Source organism: Podarcis erhardii (assembly GCF_964252035.2).
Source record: "Podarcis erhardii genome assembly, chromosome: 2".
NCBI lineage: Eukaryota > Metazoa > Chordata > Lepidosauria > Squamata > Lacertidae > Podarcis > Podarcis erhardii.
In genome coordinates, this window is record NC_138498.1 from 70,652,617 (window position 1) to 70,671,901 (window position 19,285).

Genomic DNA, 19,285 nt, shown 5'->3' on the forward strand with positions numbered 1-19,285 from the left:
TAGTTGTAGTTTCCGGGTCACTTTCAAAGGTAGCCCCACGTAGAGCGCATTGCAGTAATCCAAGTGGGAGATAGAGCATGCACCACTCTGGCAAGACAGTCTGTATCTTGGACTTGTCTCAACTCAAGTAATGCTATCCTTCTAGCAGAATCTAAATTTCTTACTCTGTAAAGATTGTATGTTTTGCCTGACTGTTGGAAAAGCAGACCATATGTGAGTAACTGGAAAACATGCCCAAAGGGGAAGTGTATAGAGAGAAGGGAACTATTGAACAGCTGAGACTGGATTCATGTTTTATAGTGAAGGGAAGGTTTTACACACAAGACACATACACTTTTTATGTAAGTTATTTTGAGACACTGCAAAAAGCGAGACTAATAATTTTTAAAAACAGCTGGACAGGGGCAGAACTAGGCTTTATTTCACCTGGGTCAAAGACCCTGTTTGGTGCCCCCCCCCCCGCACATGTGTCCCTTGGAAGGCTTCATTGGGATAAAAAAGATTTTATTAGAATATATGGAGCTGAGCTTCAGGATGGGAAACCTGTGCCTTTAAAAGGCTGCATAAGCAGAAATTCAACAAAATGCCCACTGCCATAGCTAGGAGTGTTTTTGTTTGAATTCCTGTATGGTACCCTTTATGAGTACTGGTCACCTGGCTAATGTTTTCATGCTACATATAGCTTGATGAAAGGCGGGAAGTGAACACACCTAATAATAAACGGCTATAGCTGTGGTGGTTCTTTATAGCTGAAACAAACCCAACGGGAGCTTTTCTCATTGCTGCCCCTCAAGAATTTCTGCTTTGCACAAGGCACCTAAAGAGGCGAAGAAGGTGAGGGAAACACATCCTTGTATCACTGCTTCGAGGTACGTACTGCCGCGACCAGAACCTTTAGCCACGCCTCGCTTTTACTTTAATTTTTTCTGCCTCGCCGACCCTGAATCTGTTGCTCTAGCCTTGCGCCTGGCTCGACAGTACTGCGGCCGGCGCCGCGGGAGAGCCCAGAGGGCCGGAAGTGATCGTTGGTTTCCGGGGGCCGCTCTGGGCGCGCTACTCTATGGCTGCGCAGCCCGTTGCGCTCCGGCTTCGACGGGGATCTTGCCCTCCGCGGACCCAGCTGAGGCCTTCCGCTTCCCTTTTGGAGGCCGGTGGCGAGCGACGTGCAGTGGGGGGAGGGCCGCGGCAGGCGAGAGGCAGGAGGACGGCGCCCGGAGCGCATCCGCTGAGCTGGCCTGGCCTTTCCTCCCCGCCCTTTTCTCCTCCGGCTGTAGGCGGGCTGCTCGCCGCCGCCGCCTCTTCCTCCGGTCCCCGAGCTTGCGCCTCCCTAGCGCCCGCCTCTCCCGGGCTCAGAGTCGCGCGGGCCTGCCTCGGTGTGTTCCATGGACAGGCACAAAGTGAAGCGCCAGAGGCTCGACCGCATTTGCGAAGGTAACGCCCTGGGCGGAGGGAGGGAGGGAGGGAGGGAGGCGTTCGCTGGGCGGCGGGGAAGGGGAAGGGGCCTGGCCCCGGGGCGGGCGAGCGAGCGCCTTCCTTTCTGCCAAGCGGCGGAGGATCTCGTCGCCCTTCCGCCGCAGTGACAGGCGACTTCAGGCCGAGGGTTTATTCGCGCGCCCCACGCCCCTTTCTGTTCACAGGGTCTTGGATGTGGTGGCCCTTTCGCCACTCAAAGCTTAGATCCTGGTACCCTCGCCAGGTCCGTCCAGATACTGAATGTGTACACGAGCAGGATTAGCCCAAGTGCAAATGCCTCCCTGCCCTTTAGGGAGCCATGAGCAAGGCAGCCACATCCCGTTTCCGGTCTTGCAGAGCGGTTCAGGTGGCAACACATGCTCCCGTCTCAAGAAATCTTAACGGTGTTCTGATCAGGTAGCCCAACAGTCTTATCCCTGTATTGTAGATGGGAGAAAGAGCCAAGGCCAAGAGAACGGGGGCTTTCCTTTTCTGGTCATGAACGCTTAACAAGTTCATGACCAGAAACCGAAAGGGCTCTTAATACAGTACTGCTGTTTTTATTATCTGCATTTTAATAGATTTGTTTCTTATAATGTTTTAATCTTATTAGAGCTTAATTGCTTTTTAACAATTGCCCTTTATATGTTTTTAGCATTTTATAGTTTATCCGTGTTAATTTACATAAGCCACTTTGAGTTCCTGTCTGGGAAAAAGATGGGATACTACTACTACCACTACTACTAATAACAGTTCTTCTCCCATGGTGTGCTAGACTAGGAGTAAAGTGGATTCAAATTTGTGGGAGAAATGGAACTATAAGGTGACATAGTGTATCTTGGATTTTCAAAAAAAGTAATTCTATAAAAGCAGGGTGTGGAAACAGCTGTCTAGTGTTTCAAAGTGGAGCAAAAGAGATTGACAGCTTTTATCTTGGCAGAATCTGGCAAAAGCTGTGCTGTGGTGGTAGGTCATTAGAAGCTCTGGCAGCTGGGTTGTGCCTGATGGGAGAGTCCAAGTAAACCTCTCCCAAGTAAACCATTGATGCTTCTGACAGGTGCTTCCTGAGTCTTCTCGCATTGTGTGGGAAATTGGGGGTCTAGTCTAACTGAAAAGTACAGAACATTGTATTGGATCTGGATTAGGTTAGTTGAAGTGAAGTCTCATTTATTCAATGGGACTTAAGTTGGACTAAGTCTGGAATCAGTCCATTATTCACAGCCCCCTTTTAAGACTCTGTGTCATTGCCCCTTTTTTCTTAATTGGAGTACTGTTAATGTGGTCTCTGGAGCCACCGCCCACTTTTCCAGACTTCCATATAAATTTTCAGCTTGTCTGCTTGCCAAAGTAACCCAGTCTGATCTAAGTAGTGAGGCTGGAATGTATTGTTCTTTCCCTGAGTCAAGAGGCCATCTGTAAGACTGTTCTAAAGTAAAGTTAGAAAAGAGAGTTAGGAACTTCATCTGTTCGGCAGCAGATGTGTGGTTACTTGAAAGTAAAGAGAATTGTGAAGAAACGGGTTGTGTTGCTGGCTCAGCTGTTATTTGACATTATGCTTTCTTAATTCTTATGCAGTGGTTGCCTCATCTTGTGACTAATTCCTTTAATTGCCTGACAATGGTTTCTTATCTGGATGCTTTAATGTGTGAGCTGGACCATTCTTAGGTGACACTCTGCGTATAATGCCCTGTGGCCTAACACTATTGCACAAATAATCATGTATCTGTGTAGCATCCTAAAGAGACATGGGAAGATGCTGATGCAAGTGCAAATGTCTCCTTTGTTCCTCCTTTCCTGATTATATTGTGATTTATCAAAGCAGAGTGCTTAGCTCTTCACTCACTCCTTCATTATCTTAGATTTTTACTGACTAGACTCAGGCATCAACTGTACTGTCTCCATACCCTGGACACAAACATATACACACAATGTCTTAACTAGGGAGGGTGGGTCCAGTTTTTCAAAAGGTTTTTGGATTCACCCTCAAAACATATTGTCAGTTCCCTTCCCTTCAACTAGTTGCATGCATGGTTGAAGTTTGATCTCTGTTAGATAAACTGTCCTTGTTTTGTATTGCAGCACGATTCTGTGCATGGTGTTTGGCAATGTCTCTCTATTGAATTTACTCCTTTGTAAGGCTTGATTATCATTATCCCTGTGAATAGCAAGATGAGCCTGAGGCTTCCTCTGTTCACCAGAACAAGCAGATACACTTTTCTATCTCTGGACTGAGAGTCTGGAAGCTTAGCCACAGCTTCTGCCATCCTAACAGACAAACTGTGGTTAACTATGGTTTGTTTCAGACTAAACTTTGAAACCATGGTTTTAAGTTTGCATGTTTCAAACAACTGCATGCTTCCTGAAATGAGCACAAAGTACCAAGCGTCATTTTTGTGGGTTGTCATCACTTTGTATAGGTTACCTAGAGACACTGCTTCTGTTCAAGAAAAGCTGTTTGCCTTTTCTCCACACTCCTCTCAGATTGCTTTTAGACCTATTTCCTTCAAAGTAACTTGTGAAAAATAGAGCTCTTCTAATTTTATTTTTTTTATAGATAACGCCCAAATTGCATACTTTTGTGAATGAGTTATCAGTATCTGTTATATGATAATTGACTTTATAAAAGGTCTGTGAATAGCCAAACTTCAGAACTGGTTACATAGTTTGCAAATATCTCTGGGCCCTGTTGCATGCATCATGAATTCAGGCAATGTTTGCATGCTGGTATCACACAAGTGATTCATGGGAGCCTTTGCATGTAAGAAAAGCAACACAGAAAGCAGCCTGTGCCAGATCAGACCACTGGCATACTAGCTTTATAATGTCTACAGTGGTTGGCAGCAGCTCTCTAGGGTTTTAGACAGGTGTGTTTTTCAGTTCTGGAAATATTTGGGATTGAGTCTGTGACCTTCTGCAAGCAAAGCATGTGCTTTAGCACTGAGCTATGACTCTTCTCTGATTCCCCCCAACCCTTACATTTGTTTTCACTATGAATTCTTGGTGATGTTTGCTTAGGACTGACATAAGAATCTTGTCATGCTCACATTTGCAGCTCATTAAGATGCTTTTTCCCTGTAGGTATAAGGCCTCCTATTGGTAATGGCCCAATGCAAGCCCGTCCGCTGGTTGCCCTCCTGGATGGCAGAGATTGCACTGTAGAGATGCCCATCCTGAAGGATGTTGCCACAGTGGCTTTCTGTGATGCACAGTCAACTCAGGAAATCCATGAAAAGGTAAACACACTTAATCAAGAATATCTTTAATAACTAGCTACTATTTGTAGTTGCTTCCAAACCCTCCCCCTAAATTCTGCAGAAGCCCAATGAATTTGCAAAGAATTTGCAGGGAATTTGTGGGAGGGTGATGCATTTTCTTAGACTTCACACTGAGCTTGTGCAGAAGCCACACTCTATGGCTTGCTGTTTCTGTCTACTGCAGAAGGCCATGGGGGAGGGAGAGAAACAACTCCTCCCTTGAATTCAATGAGAACTCAAGACAAATTGAAGGAAAGTGAGTGGTTTCTCTTCTTCTGTAAAAGCACTGAGATGCTGCTTGTGCCTTCTGCAAAAACCACTGCTTCACAGAACTTAGGGAAAAGGATCCTTATGCTGGGTGTGTGGGGTGGGGCAGGGCTGCTCACCATGGGGCAGGGAGGGGCAATGCTGCTGGCAATCAAGTAAGTGGGTTTGCAGAATCCTGATCTGACTAGTTCTAATGCTGTGGAGCAAGCATTATTCTGTTGTTCTGTCTTCCCATAGGTGCTAAATGAAGCTGTTGGGGCTCTGATGTACCACACCATTACCTTGTCGCGCCAGGACCTGGAGAAGTTCAAAGCTCTCCGGGTCATTGTGCGAATTGGCAGTGGCTATGACAATGTGGATATCAAGTCAGCTGCAGAATTAGGTATGGTGATCCCAGTGCAATATTTTCTAAAAAATAAATGAATACATAGAGTGAAAACATGTGCACTGCCTCTTTGTGTTCAGTTTACTGGGTCTAAATTGGGGGCTAGCCAAAATCATAAACTCCTACGAAGCGATGAAGTGCTCACTATTGCAGAGAGAGAGAAATTTGCAAAGCGTGCCACTGTTTTATTTTAATACATTTGCTCTCATAAGAACCCCTATAAGTCAGGCCTACTATGGATTAGAATTTTATAAAATGTAAGCTGTTAAATAGCTACTTGTTGCATGTAGTGGCAGACCTATGAGGACATGCACTAACAACATAGTACTTGTGCTTGCTTTGAGCAACAGTTTTTGCAGGCTGCTAATGTTCTGGTTGCTACGTTGGCTAAGGCTGTAATTTTCTAACTTTATGGTCCTAAGCTGATTTATGTGGAGATAATTTACTGGTTTCAGTGGGCCTTTTTTCACACAAGGATACTTTGGTTCAAGATGTAAACCATTTTAATAAGCAGACTTCTTCTTTCTTTGGCGATTACTCGTAGCCAAGTAAGATTGTCTTTCATGAACACGGTCTTAACAGTGAGTCCATAAGTGACTGTGGAGGCCAATTCTGGATCCACACATCCTTTCACAGTGAGGACATAGGTTTCTGGATGGGAGTTGATCACGGTGAGAGTTTGCCAAATGTGCCTTCCTCTTAGCACATTTATCTCTTTCGTCCCGAGTTCAAGCGTCTTCAAAGTCCATGACACCTAATTACTAATTAAGCAAATACAACACAAAAGTATAGCATAGTTTGCAAATTAAACTCTAGGTATACATCTAGCTTAAAAGCAGTAGGCTTTCTGCTACTGATCTCAACATCTGTGTGAGAGCCATCTAATGGAGTTCCTATAGATTCTGCAGTCCTAGCCTTAAACTCTTGTCGTACTGAATAACCTAAATTCTCTTGAGTTTTGGTGGTGGTCTGTCTGTATAGTCTTCTTGAAGTGTTGAAATTTAATGCCAAACTGAGTATTGTTGCGCTTTTAGACTATAGCGTCTCCTGAGCTATGATTTCCACAAGGGCAAGTATTTTCAAGAAAAGAATTACTGTATTTTTCCGTCTATAAGACTCCCCCATGTATAAGATGGCCCCTATTTTGGGGGGCTTCAGTTTAAGAAAATGGGGGGGGTGTATAAAACGCCCCCATTTTTTTGACATTTTTAGGGGGAAAACCTAGTCTTATACACAGAAAAATGTGGTATATAATCAAGTCCCTTGTGGATAGATCATAGCTAAATAATAAGTGACCTGTGTTGTGAACAGAAGGTTCTCTCAGGTTTAGTCACTGATACATACCGTTTAAAATCTTTTAGGTAGCAGGGCTGGGGAAAACCTCTGTCTCAGAAGTTGCACAGCTAATATCAGATAAAAACAGGACTAAATTAGATAGCCTACTTACCTGATTTGGTGCAATGCAGCTTCTTCTCTCCTTCATCCAACTGCCTGATTTTGACAGAGAGTTTTCCTGTCCCCAAAATTATCATGGTGTTGATAGTGGGAACAGGATTTTGCTGTACATTAAAATGTTGGACAATGTGCTCGTGTCAGTATCAAATATATTGCCTTGTTTGTAGCTCTGGAGTGTTGGGGAATCCCTTCTTTTCTTCATCTGTATTGAGATTGTTTGGGAATTGTACTAGCCTCTTCTTCCTATTTCCGTAGGCATTGCAGTGTGCAACGTCCCTTCTTCTTCTGTGGAAGAGACAGCTGATTCTACCCTTTGCCACATTCTAAACCTTTATCGTCGGGTTACTTGGCTCCACCAAGCCATGCGAGAAGGAAACAGAGCCTCAAGTATGGAGCAAATCAGAGAGGTGGCTGGAGGTGCTGTGCGTATTCGTGGGGAGACCTTGGGCATCATTGGCCTTGGTAAGAAATTGGCTGCTCCTAGAGATACATAGTTTAGACCAAACTGTTCAGAGTTATATGATCAGACATTCATTTATTCATTTTATTTGTATACTGCCTTTCCACAAAAAATAATGCTCCAAGTGGCTTGCAACAATAAAAACAGGAATGCATTTCAAAAGCAAAGAGTGCAAAAACTATTTCATAATAACATAGCAAAACAATTCGGTAGCAAATATAATAATCTGATCACCATCATCTTTGTGTGCCTCCTCCATGAGAGGGTGGCAACACAAGAATGGACCTTTTTTGCAGTGGCTCCTCTGTTGTGGAATTCTCTCCCCAGGGAGGCTTGCCTGGTGACTTCATTACATATCTTCAGGCGCCAGGTGGAAATGTTTCTCTATAACTAGGCCTTATGGCCTTTAAATGTTTTTGTGGGAGGAGTGGCATTATTATGTATTTTGTGTTCTCATTTTGTATTATTCTCGGTAGTGGTGCCCTCCCTGTGGAACGCCCTCCCTTCAGATGTCAAGGAGATAAAGAATTACGTAACTGTTAGAAAACATCTGAAGCCATTGGGAGGTTTTTATTGCTTTGATATTCTTATGTTTTTAGATATGCTGTAAGCCGCCCAGATGGGCGGGGTATAAAAAATATAATATAATTAATCAATAATGTTGTCAACCACCCTGTGATCAGGATGAAGGGCAGTGTACAAATTTAATAAATAATAACAACAGCTGATAAACTTTTCAGTACTATTAATATATCAAGATTACATCAACAACATCAAGCATCCAAAAGCAAAAATAACAAGGCAGCTTTACAGTTTCACCTTGGTCCTAGGGTTACCCCTCCCATGATGTTGCTCACAGTCCCTCTCCTGTAGTGAAGGAGCCTTGCAGTGTGGCAGCTCTCTCCCTCTTTTCATAGCTTGAGGCAAACCATTGCTATGGTTTGTGCTTCTACTGCAAACCAGGATCGGAGAGGTAAAAGACAGGTGAGGTGAGGAGGGAATGTCTAAGCCCAAAACATCCTTTACTACTTCTCTATATCTTCCGGCTTTGGGGTGGGTCTCCTCGCAAGCCCCTAGGACTCTCCAGGGTGCTCCCCATTTATATGTCTTTCACTGACGTGCATAGAAGTCTGGAACATAACACCTATGTAAATGGGGAGTTACCTGTATGGAAAATTCACTAGATGTGGAGAGACTTATCTAATCGTTAAATTGAAAGTTTGCAGAAATGGGTGTCACATGTTGAATGACGCTCCTGCTCATTCAGCCTTTCTGCCTTGTTGGTTGTGTAGTTCAACTTTGTTGCTCCTAGTGCGAATGGGAGGTTCCCACTGATAGATTTGGGGTGGCATTGGTATCTGCCTTATATTTAGTTAGGCCAGTAGTTCACCTGGTAGAGCAGCCCTCCCCAATTTGGGGCTGTCCAAGTGTTTTGGCCTATAATGCCCAACATTCGTGACCATTATCCATGCTGGCTGGGGCTGGTGGGAATTGCAGTCCGAAACATGGAGGGCCCCAAGTTAGGGAAGACTCTAGTATTGTGAACAATCAGGTAAAATCGAAACTTCAGTTGCTTTCTGCAGGTCTTATTCGGAATCTCTCAGCAGCGCTTGCAAAGAACCTCAACTAGTTCATTGATCACAGCTGTTGCATATATGTGGGGTCTGTTTCCTTGGAGAGAATACACAGAAGACCTCAGCGCCCACCATCATTCTTCTCTCCCCTTTGCCCTATCCCTAAAAAAAGAGTATCGTGTTTCTTAGGTCATTCCAAGTCTCCTTCCAATGACTTAGCTCTTTGGGAGGAATGTGTTGTGCTGTTATTCAGGACAATGTGTTGTGCTGTTATATGAATATGTGTTCATTTTTTTCAAGGTCGAGTTGGGCAAGCAGTTGCTCTGCGAGCAAAACCCTTTGGCTTCAATGTGATTTTCTACGATCCATATCTGCCTCATGGAGTGGAGCGTTCCCTGGGGTTACAGCGGATGAGCACCCTGCAAGATCTGCTCATGCACAGTGACTGCATCACATTGCACTGCAGCCTCAACGAACATAATCATCACCTCATCAATGACTTTGCCATTAAACAGGTGCAACATTGCATTGTGCTGGGAGTATAAGTTGCTGCTGTAGGGTGGTTTCATGAAAGCTAGAAATGTGTGGATCTGGTGCTTGCATTTCTGCTGAGCGTGGCTTCTTTTGTTGTGAATAGATTGATTCTGTGATTAGAAACTGCCTGTAACAAATGTTTGGCTTCAGTCTATATATAATAAACTCTGTAACTGGCAGTGCTGAGTAAGCAAAGAACAGTGACAGCACTGAACTGTTTCAAACAACTCTAGATTCTTTTAATGTCATGTTCTTCCCGGTTTGCCCACTCAATGTTCTTTTTAGAGCGAGTGTGATTTTATACTATAGTGACTCAACGCTTATTTCATTTGAGGTCTAATTTTTGTACTTCTGTTTTATGGGTTTGCAGTAATGGTTCTTCTCAATTGTTGTCACCCCATGATCCAAATGTTGGCTGTTCTCTTCAACTACTACTTTAAAAAACCTTGAGAGGGATCCCACAGAACCTGAAAGCAGTTGTTCTGGTTGGTGATGAAGGACTGGTTGGGGGAGGAAGAGAGAGTGCAGAGAATGAACAGATGATGAACCTCTCAGGCACTATTTTCAATGTCTGTCCCCCCACCTCCAAGTTTCTGTTGTTAGATTCCCCTTCTGTTCTCTTTTCCCTGCTCCCTGGGCACCTTTTGAAGATTTATGTTAATTTTTGTGTGATGTTGTGCTGAGCCCTAAGTGTGTTTTTGAGTAGGAAAATTGTGTATTTCAGAATGTATGTGAGGGAAATACTTCAAATCTATTCTGTCCTGATTGTCCCATACTCCTTTTAAACTGTGCTCCATTTAAATTTTACTAACAATAATGTAATTTGGACTCAATAGTAGGTTATTCAAGCTCAACAGTAGCCTATATATTTTTTTTGCAGATGCGCCAAGGCTGCTTTCTGGTGAATACAGCTCGTGGAGGACTAGTTGAAGAGAGAGCCCTGGCTCAAGCCCTAAAGGAAGGGAGAATCAGAGGGGCAGCATTGGATGTGCATGAGTCAGAACCCTTCAGGTAACAACTCCACTATTGCTCTGTACTGCTGCCAGCCTATACCGCTTTTTACCTCTCCTTCTCCAAGTGTTAGGGCTGCCAGAGATCATAATTAAAAAAATGCCCCTTTCTGTACATCACAGCTTTGCGAATGGACCCCTCAAAGATGCTCCCAACGTGATCTGTACTCCTCACACAGCCTGGTATAGTGAACAGGCCTCCATTGAATCTAGAGAGGATGCAGCTAAGGAGATCCGAAGAGCCATCACAGGTAGCTCTGCTTTTGCTTCAGAGATTGTTTCAGTGGGATAGGTCTATACAACTGTTGTGATGGAGCTCCTTGCCTAATCGGTGGAGGTGAAAATTAAGTCACTGGATTAGTTCTATAGCTTTTTAGACCACTGAGGCCAGACATCCCCAACCTGCAGTCCTCCAGATGTTTTGGCCTACAACTCCTATGATCCCTAGCTAACAAGACCAGTGGTCAGGGATGATAGGAATTGTAGTCCAAAACATCTGGAGGGCTGAAGGTTGGGGATGCCTGACTTAGACTGTTTTCCTACCCTGGTGTTTGGGAGATGTTTGGTGCTGTTTCAACATGGAGTGATGCCTTGGAGGATTTTCTTGACAGCAGTTGTGTCTAATGACATTGGTGCACCTAGAAACTGCAGTTGAGGGAATCGTTTCTCATGAACACTGTGGAAGAAACAAGCAATTTTTTCTTGTACTACACCATTCTTATTTTTCATATTATATTTGTGGATCTATCTTGCATCCTATATACAAAGTAGAGAAGCAGTTAGGGTAACTTTCCCCTGTGACATTTGGGTGCAAATAACTTTGGTATTAGCATCTAATATACCTCTGTATATTTTGACTTTGTTTTAGGTGTCATACCTGATCATTTGAGGAACTGTGTTAATAAGGAGTACTTGCTTTTAGCAGCTCAGTGGTCCAGTATTGACCCTGCGGCTGTGCATCCAGAGCTTAACGGAGCTGCAGCTTACAGGTGAGATGTGCATGCATTCTTACCAATAGCTTTTTGCACAGGTCGCTTATGCATCAGGTCTCAAAAGGACTGTATTCAGAAAAGTTATCTAGCTTTGTGAGACTGACCCAGCCTCCCTGTCCACCTTTTTTCTGGCAGCAAACTCCTTTGAAATAAAGCTGCATTGCTTTGTAGATTGTAGCTCTTGAACAAAGAGCACCAACCCAGGTTAGCCAGAGGGCTTCAGGACCTTTGTTCAGATGGGTTACTGGCTAGGCACCCTAGTAATGATTTTAATATGTAGCTCTACCCCTGCAGCAATTAAGACAAACCTGCTTCGGAGGATAGTGGCCAGAGGATTGTGTCCTGATAAACACCAAGTTAAAGCTGTAATAGAATTTACTGTAATGCCATTTCCTACTAACCTTCACTTAATTGCTTAAATTCTGAATGCCTTTTATATAATGTCAGTGAAACCTTAAAGGAAACACTCCCTGGATTGTAATCACCCTGTGCTTTCTTTTTTGTGGCAGGTTTCCTCCAGGAGTAGTGGGAGTAGCAGCCACAGGGCTCCCAGAGCCACCAGTAGAGGGGATTGTACCTCACGGTATTCCCTCTGTGTCTCACTCTGCACCCCATACCCCTTCTCCGGGAGAGTCAAGCAAATTGGAGCCAGACAGAGAAATCTCCACTGACCAGTAGCATCTCTGTTCTCTTTATTCCCCCCATGAGAAAGCAGGGAATGCCTCCATTTTTTTAGGACATATTGTGATCCCTGTGGACGGTTTCCTGTTCGCACCGGACAGGAGAATGCATTTCATTGTTGGCAAATTCTAGCTCTTGCCTTTAAACAGATATTTTATATCAGATTTAGTTTAAATCTTTTGGTGAATCTTTTTCCTTATCTGGGGCAATGAAGCAGTGACTTTTCACCCTCTTGGTAATGTTTAGTTTTAACATGCAGGTTTCCTTGCCCCTGCCTCCACTGTGTGATATACGGGAAAACAGTACCTGAGTAGAATACTGAGAATTCCAGTGATTCCAGAACAAGACTGGTCTGAATTTAAGGTGGTTTCTTAGGTTGAAGGTCAGCAGAGTTTCAGGTACAAGGGGCAAAGTACACTGTAATGGAGAGGGAAGGTGCACATGTAGGTTTGCTTGGTAGGAAGGGGAGCCCTGGCTCAGTTGTGGACATTTACTGCTTTGGCCTGCCTGTATGCTCTTAACTGATGTGCTTGGTGGGTGATTTGCTCCTAGGATGCTGGGGGTAAGTAATTATACGAACCAGAGTGCATTGGAAATTCTGCCTGGAATCTTATTTGTGTTTCGAGACGTGCAGAGAATTTGCATTGACAGCCAAGATGCTTGTGAAGTTACAGGGAGGAAGATTCAACTGAGATTTGGGCCCAGCTCAGGGAATGAGGAGTCAGCTCCATATAGGGAGGCAGAAGACGTTTCAGAACTCAAGGTGTCAGGTTACATAAATGCCTGCTCTTTGCACGCTTATTAGTGCAACTTTGCTACAATAAGATGATTATGCTGAAATCCTAGAACTTAACTTGGGACCTAAGTCTCGTTGACCTGTCTCTTAACACGCATCAAAGGCCAAGCCAGGATTGTTCCCTCTTATTTTTGTTTAGTATGAAATGTCCCAGGTGTGTGCGTGCTGAATTTTCAAGTTCTTTACTTCAACCCCTTTCTCTGAATTGAGTCCTTGTCTTGCAAAAAAACCAACCAACCAACAGAATTCATTCTCAAAACCTACAGATGGCCACAGAGATTCTTCTTGGGGAGAAATAGTTGGTCTGTGGCAAACTATGGCAGTTGCGTTTTAAAAAAACCAACAGGGGTATGTTTTAACCAAGGCATTTAAACCAGATTTAAAGGCAGAACTAGTGCTGTACCTTGTCTCTTATGAGGTGAATAAATTCTTATTCCCTGGCACTGTCCACACAGCATATAGTTCATAATGAAACAAAGTATTTATTATTGTTGGAGCCTTGTCATGTTGCTTGGACTTTACAGAACTCTTTGACTAGGAAAATGTTATGGCTTATAATCAGACCGCCTAAGTATTAAGCTCAGAAAACAATTGGGGGTGAAGAATAGGAATTTTTTGTTGTAATCAGAATTCAACTTTACCTTGTTTTCTTCCAAACAAAATGCCAGCCAGGCAACCTGGGAACTGGGTGGAGTAGAAACCTCATCCTAGATCTTGCTTACAACTGAACATTGATAATGGGCTAGCATGTCCCCAAGCATCCCAATTTTCCAAGACTGTCTGCATATATTGGCAGGATTTCTTCAATGCCAAGTGCTAACTGACAGGTGTACAGAGAATCCCTTTCAAGTGAGGGAAGCGCTGAGCAAGAAAAATCTTACTTTTGTATTGTGAGATGGTATATGGTGCCCTTGTAGTGTGTGCTTTGTTAGAATGTGAGTTGGAAGTGTTTGGTGTAATGTAGGCTCTGGTAGTGGGGGAGGCACAATAGCTTTATAATTTCTTGGATGATTATGACTTCATGTTTAAAATTCACATACCTCTTGGGTCGCTCAGGGTTTTTAGCAGTCTGCATGGGGGGCATGCTAACAGATGTTAGTGCTAAGTGTGTGGCAGTAAATGTGGGGAACCTTTGAGTGAAGCCTTCACCTCTGAAGAGATTTAACTTGGGGCAAAAATAACAGTTTCAGCTTTTTATTTGATCTGCATACTAATCTGCTCTAACCAACCTGAAAACTGGAATGCATTGCCATTTGGGTTGTTGCAAATATAACACAATGCTGGCCTTTAACTTGGGTTAAAGAAAATGGGAGTAGCCTGTGTGACAAGACACTTCCTCACCCCTTCCTTTCTCCTGTGTAAATTTCATGTGCCCGCACCATTCCCCACCTTCAGTTCCAAAATCCAGGTTCACATCTGTGTTAATCAAGATTAACATTGCTCAGACCTAACTCTAAACAAGGGCAAAGAGAGCTAAAGGAATGTATCTGTGAGAGGAGACGGAGATGTGATCTTATTGTTTGCTGTTGATCTGTTGGCCTGAGCCAAGGGCCAGAATTGTGTCCGCACCAGCCCTTGAAAAACTCTGCTCTCTGTAGTGGGCAAACTAGCCAGCTGTGAGGTGGGCTGCATGTATTACATTTCACTATCTGTTGAGGAGAAAATCCCAATCTACAAAACATTCACACATTGCTGATGTGCCTCAGATAGCCATAACATTAGGTGCTACTCCAGAAGGCAGTTCAGGGTTGTGTGTATTCTCCACCAACCTCCCCATTACACAGCACTCAAAATTCTGATTCATAATAATATAAATGTGCATATTCTGCTTCCAATAGACCATCATGTTTAGGGTATTTTTACAGAAACGGCAGGGAATTGTAGAGAAATTGGGATTAGTGAGAAAGACGGTAGGAAATAGCCATTGAGGAAGAGCAGGGAATTGCAGGGCTCTGGTGCCCTGCCATTCTGCCTTTTAGTTTCTTGTACTTTACTCAACATTAGTTATGCATTGTCAAGCTGTTGGCTACAACCATAAGAGCAGGAATGTGCTTTAAAAAATGAAAGCTGAAATTCTCAGGATACCAGGTTTGATTAGATTTCATACTTGGATAGGAGATACTGATGTATTTCACTGTCCTGTTGCAACCCAACTAATAAGTTCTGTCAACCCATGGGTTGAGCATTCCTGCAGTGGAGAATAGGATGTCTATTGCCCCAGTGTCACATTGTATTACAAGCAGAGAAAATCAGCAGCATCTTTTGCTCAGCTTGCTGCTAGCAATTCCTAAATTCTGTTTGTAAGATTTTCTGATCAAGGTCCCCAGTTGTGGGATTGCCCAGAGTCTGTTCATTTTGCCTGTTTCAGGGAGTAGTGTAAGATACACTTAATTAAAAGTGGCAACCATATATTAGTAAGCAAAATTATTTTTTACACATGAATACCTCTAAAGACTTATCAGGTAAAAACCTCCATAAGGAGAGAAATTGGGAAGATCCCAGCTGGCTAGCACTGAGCCTTTTGTTTTGTAGAAACCGTGCTGATTGGCATACTAGAAATACATAAATGATAAGGCTGTGTCAGTCTCTGAATGCTGGTGAACATTGTATAAGCCTTAAGCCCTCAAAGATAGCCAGTATTACCTAGACCTACATTTGGGAATTAAAACAACTTTGAAACTGCCAGAGTGGCATCGCTTGAGGATCCAGATCAGGTTTGAGACTCCTTAGCTAATCAAGGGGTTTTTCCCCAGAAAGCAGGATGGGCCAGGTGCTGATGAAAGTGCCCCAGTTGCACATCATGGTATATTTTTGGTTCAGACTTGCAGTTGCCACAAGAAAGGGTAATGCTAAAGTGGAGTCTCTCTCCTGACACTAAACATTGGTTCAGTGACCCCTTCTCACATGTATAGATGTGAAACTCCTTGCTCCAAGTTTTATGCATGCTGGAGGAAGAATAGACTTCCTTCAGAATTAATGTGGAGCTTAATCCCAAAGAACATTTGTTCCTAACGTTGAGGCAGGAGTGCCCTGGGTCATGCCAAGCTTATCTGCAGGAGGAGCTCACTCTGTCCTAAGGTATATTCTGCTTGTCAGGTTTGCTGTTGCTGACCAGCTTTTTTTATAGAGGACTCAGAGTTTCAGAAATATATTTTTGTAGCCAATAACTAAACTGTGAAACTTAAACAATAAAGCATGTAAAAGCATTTCCAATGATGTTTCCTGTACAGATGTTTCTCCCTTCAACTCTCTCCTGGCTTTTGTTAGAAGTTTGACAGTTTCTTTGATTATATTTTAATAAATATTTCCTTTATGGTCATGTGGGTTTTCTCATTTCACTGTGTTGCTCCCTTTACAATTTATTTGACTAACCGTTTAGTGTCTGCATTACAACTTTTACAAATCTGTGCAATTGGTAAACATGATGGGTTGGCTCTAGAGATTAACCTGCGGAAGTGGGGTGGAAAGTGATTAAGTGGGGCATTATGGGGAAAGGGAGAAATAACAGAAAGTTAGTGAAGTAACTTCTGTAAGTATACAGTAGTTTCTACTCACAGGAGATGCATCTGCCCAGTTTTACACTATATTCCTGTACATCACAGTCTACCCTATTCAGAAATGTCTCTTGACCCTTGGAATAGCCAGGAAGAGAAGGGGATTGGGAAAGTTACCTTTGACCTGCCTCCTTCCATAGGCAGATCCGCATCCTGGGCACTTGGTATGTGGTCTCTTAAAATTTTAAGATTTTAGATAAGAGAAATCTGGTAAGTCTAAAATGGTAATAAAAAGTTGATGTGGCAATGGAAGGCAACTTCCCCGTAGCTGCTGAGGTCCTCTCACAAATCCCACAAAAACAAATTGGAGATGAGCTTGCAGTATGTCCAAATCTGGGCGAGTTGTGTACAGCTATTAACCAAATGAAAAACAACAAAGCCAGCAGACCTGATGGGATACATGCTGAAGTCTTCAAAGTGGGCGGAATTGAACTTACACAACAACTTCAAGAGCTCATCAAAAAAATCTGGGAGAAAGAAGAGATCCCAGCAGACTTCAGAGATGAAAAAAAAAATCAATTTTATTATTATTATTTTTTTAAAAAGATGATAGAACGGATTGTGGAAACTATTGAGGCATCTCTTTATTAGCTGTGGCTGGAAAAATTCTTGCAAGGATCTTGGCAAACCATCTCCTAGCTATATCCGAGGATATTCTTCCCAAAATGGTTTTTGACGTTCTAGGGGGACAGTGGATATGATTTTCACTGCTTGGCAAAGAAAATGCAGAGAGCAAAACCAACCCCTGTATGTGGCATTTATTGACCTGACTAAGGCCTTCGACACTGTAAATTGCACTGTCCTGTGGAGTGTCCTTCTGAAAATCGGCTGCCCAGATAAATTTGTGAACATCCTTTGACTCATCCATGATAATATGACTGCAACAATTGTGGATAACAATGGCTCTCAAAATGAACCGTTCACAGTGGGATCAGGCGTTAAACAGGAATGAGTTATCACCCCAACTCTATTATCTTCATCACCATGATCCAACACATTGTCTAAGGGAAACTCCCCACTGGAGTAGAAATCATATAATGAACAGATGAAAACTCTTTAAACTGAGTAGGATGAAAGGAAAGAGTAAGGTTACCATAACTTCCATCATAGAGCTTCAGTATGCTGATGACAACGTAGTTTGTGCACACTCAGAGAATGACCTCCAAACAAACTTAAATAGCTTCACAGCTTATGGAAAGCTTGGCCTATTGCTCAGTATCAAAAAAATCAAAGTGCTGCACCACAGGCACACAAAAAGCCCTATGCAGTGCCACAAATCCAACTTAATGGTGCCATGTTAGAAAATGTTGACCACTTTTCCTACCTGGACAGTTATCTTTCCACAAGGGCCAACATCGATGCTGAAATTGAGCATTGCCTGAGCTCTGCGAGTGCAGTTTCCTCCCAATTGAAGCACCGAGTGTTTGAGGACTAGGACATTTGCAGGGAAACCAAAATGCTTGTTTACAAAGCCATTATGCTACCAACTTTACGCTTGTGAAACACGGACAACTTCCCCCCCCCTCCAAATAATATTTATTTATACAAGAAAAGAAACCACAAAAAAACACAAATACCAAATTACACACAAATTACAAAAATAACCATAGACACATAATTTTCTTGGCAAACAATAAAACATCTATTGGTCTTAACACTAAAGACCCAACTTCCCATCTATTCCATATTTCAAATTCATATTACTTATTGCCAATACACATTTTTTTCATAATTAAACTTATTCTCAATAAATCTAATTTCTTCTATCTACCTAGCAACTATTACTGAAGTTCCTCAAATGCTGCAACAGAATTTAAACTACTATATTTATTTTTCAGATATTCTTTGAAAACCTCCCATTTAGAAACAAATTCCTGTTTTGATTTATTCTTTATTTTTTCTGATAAACCATCTAATTCGGCATATTCTGTCAGCTTTTGGATCCAATCTTGTATAGAGGGGATTTCATTACTCTTCCATTTTGCTGCGATCAAAACTCTTGCTGCCGCCGTCGCATATAAAAAGATACCCTTCCTCTTTTGTGGAATATCCAAATCTGTTATTCCCAGGAGGTAGGCCTCTGGTTTTTTATTGAAAGAGATCTTTAGCATTTTTTGCAGTCTGCATGTATACTCTCCCAGAATACCTGTATTTTCCTACATGTCCACCACATATGGTAGAATGTTCCTGAGTCCCCGCATCTCCAACAATTACTTGACACATTTTTATACATTTTTGAAAGTTTCCATGGTGTTAGATACCATTGATGTTGCATTTTTTGAAAGTTCTCTCTAATCGTGTAACAGTTTGTGAATTTCCAATTGATCTTCTATAAATTTTCCCATTGGGCCATGGTTATTGAATGGCCAAAATCCTGGGACCACCTCACCATTGCCACTGTTACCTCCTCCTCCTTGACTGTCCAGTCAAGGAGGAGTCGGTAAGTTTTGGAAAGAGTTTTTCTTTTAGAATTTACAAGATCAGATTTGAATCGGGAAATATCTACTGAGAACCCCTTTTGATTGTCAGATTTAAATTTTTCAAATAACTGATGGTATTGGAACCAGTCTGAAATGTGTTCTCTTATTTCCTCAATTTTTTTATAATTTTATTTGGTTATCTTCATTTTTTAGAAGTATTTTATATGTTGGCGAGCTTTCCTGAGTATTTTTCCGTTTTACTGCTATGGCTTCTACTGGAGAAGTCCACCACGGGACTTCTATTTTTTATATTTTTATATAAAAATACTTTATATTTTTCCCATACAGCAAAGAGTGACTTTCTTATTATATGGTTGGTAAAATTTTTATGAATTTTTGCTTTTCCATATATTAGGTAGGCGTGCCATCCCCAACGGTTGTCAAAACCTTC

General features: G+C 42.5%; 1 protein-coding gene across 1 annotated transcript; it reads left to right on the top strand.

Annotated features, from left to right (window-relative positions):
* Positions 1 to 1,057: 1,057 nt before the first annotated feature.
* On the top strand, positions 1,058 to 16,179 carry LOC309335924 (C-terminal-binding protein 2-like). Its single transcript, XM_081851222.1, has 9 exons — positions 1,058 to 1,431; positions 4,531 to 4,685; positions 5,211 to 5,355; positions 7,069 to 7,275; positions 9,148 to 9,362; positions 10,262 to 10,392; positions 10,515 to 10,642; positions 11,260 to 11,380; positions 11,893 to 16,179. Exons 1-9 carry the CDS (start codon positions 1,383 to 1,385, stop codon positions 12,059 to 12,061), a joined length of 1,320 nt encoding a protein of 439 aa, XP_081707348.1. The 5' UTR covers positions 1,058 to 1,382; the 3' UTR covers positions 12,062 to 16,179.
* Positions 16,180 to 19,285: the final 3,106 nt, after the last annotated feature.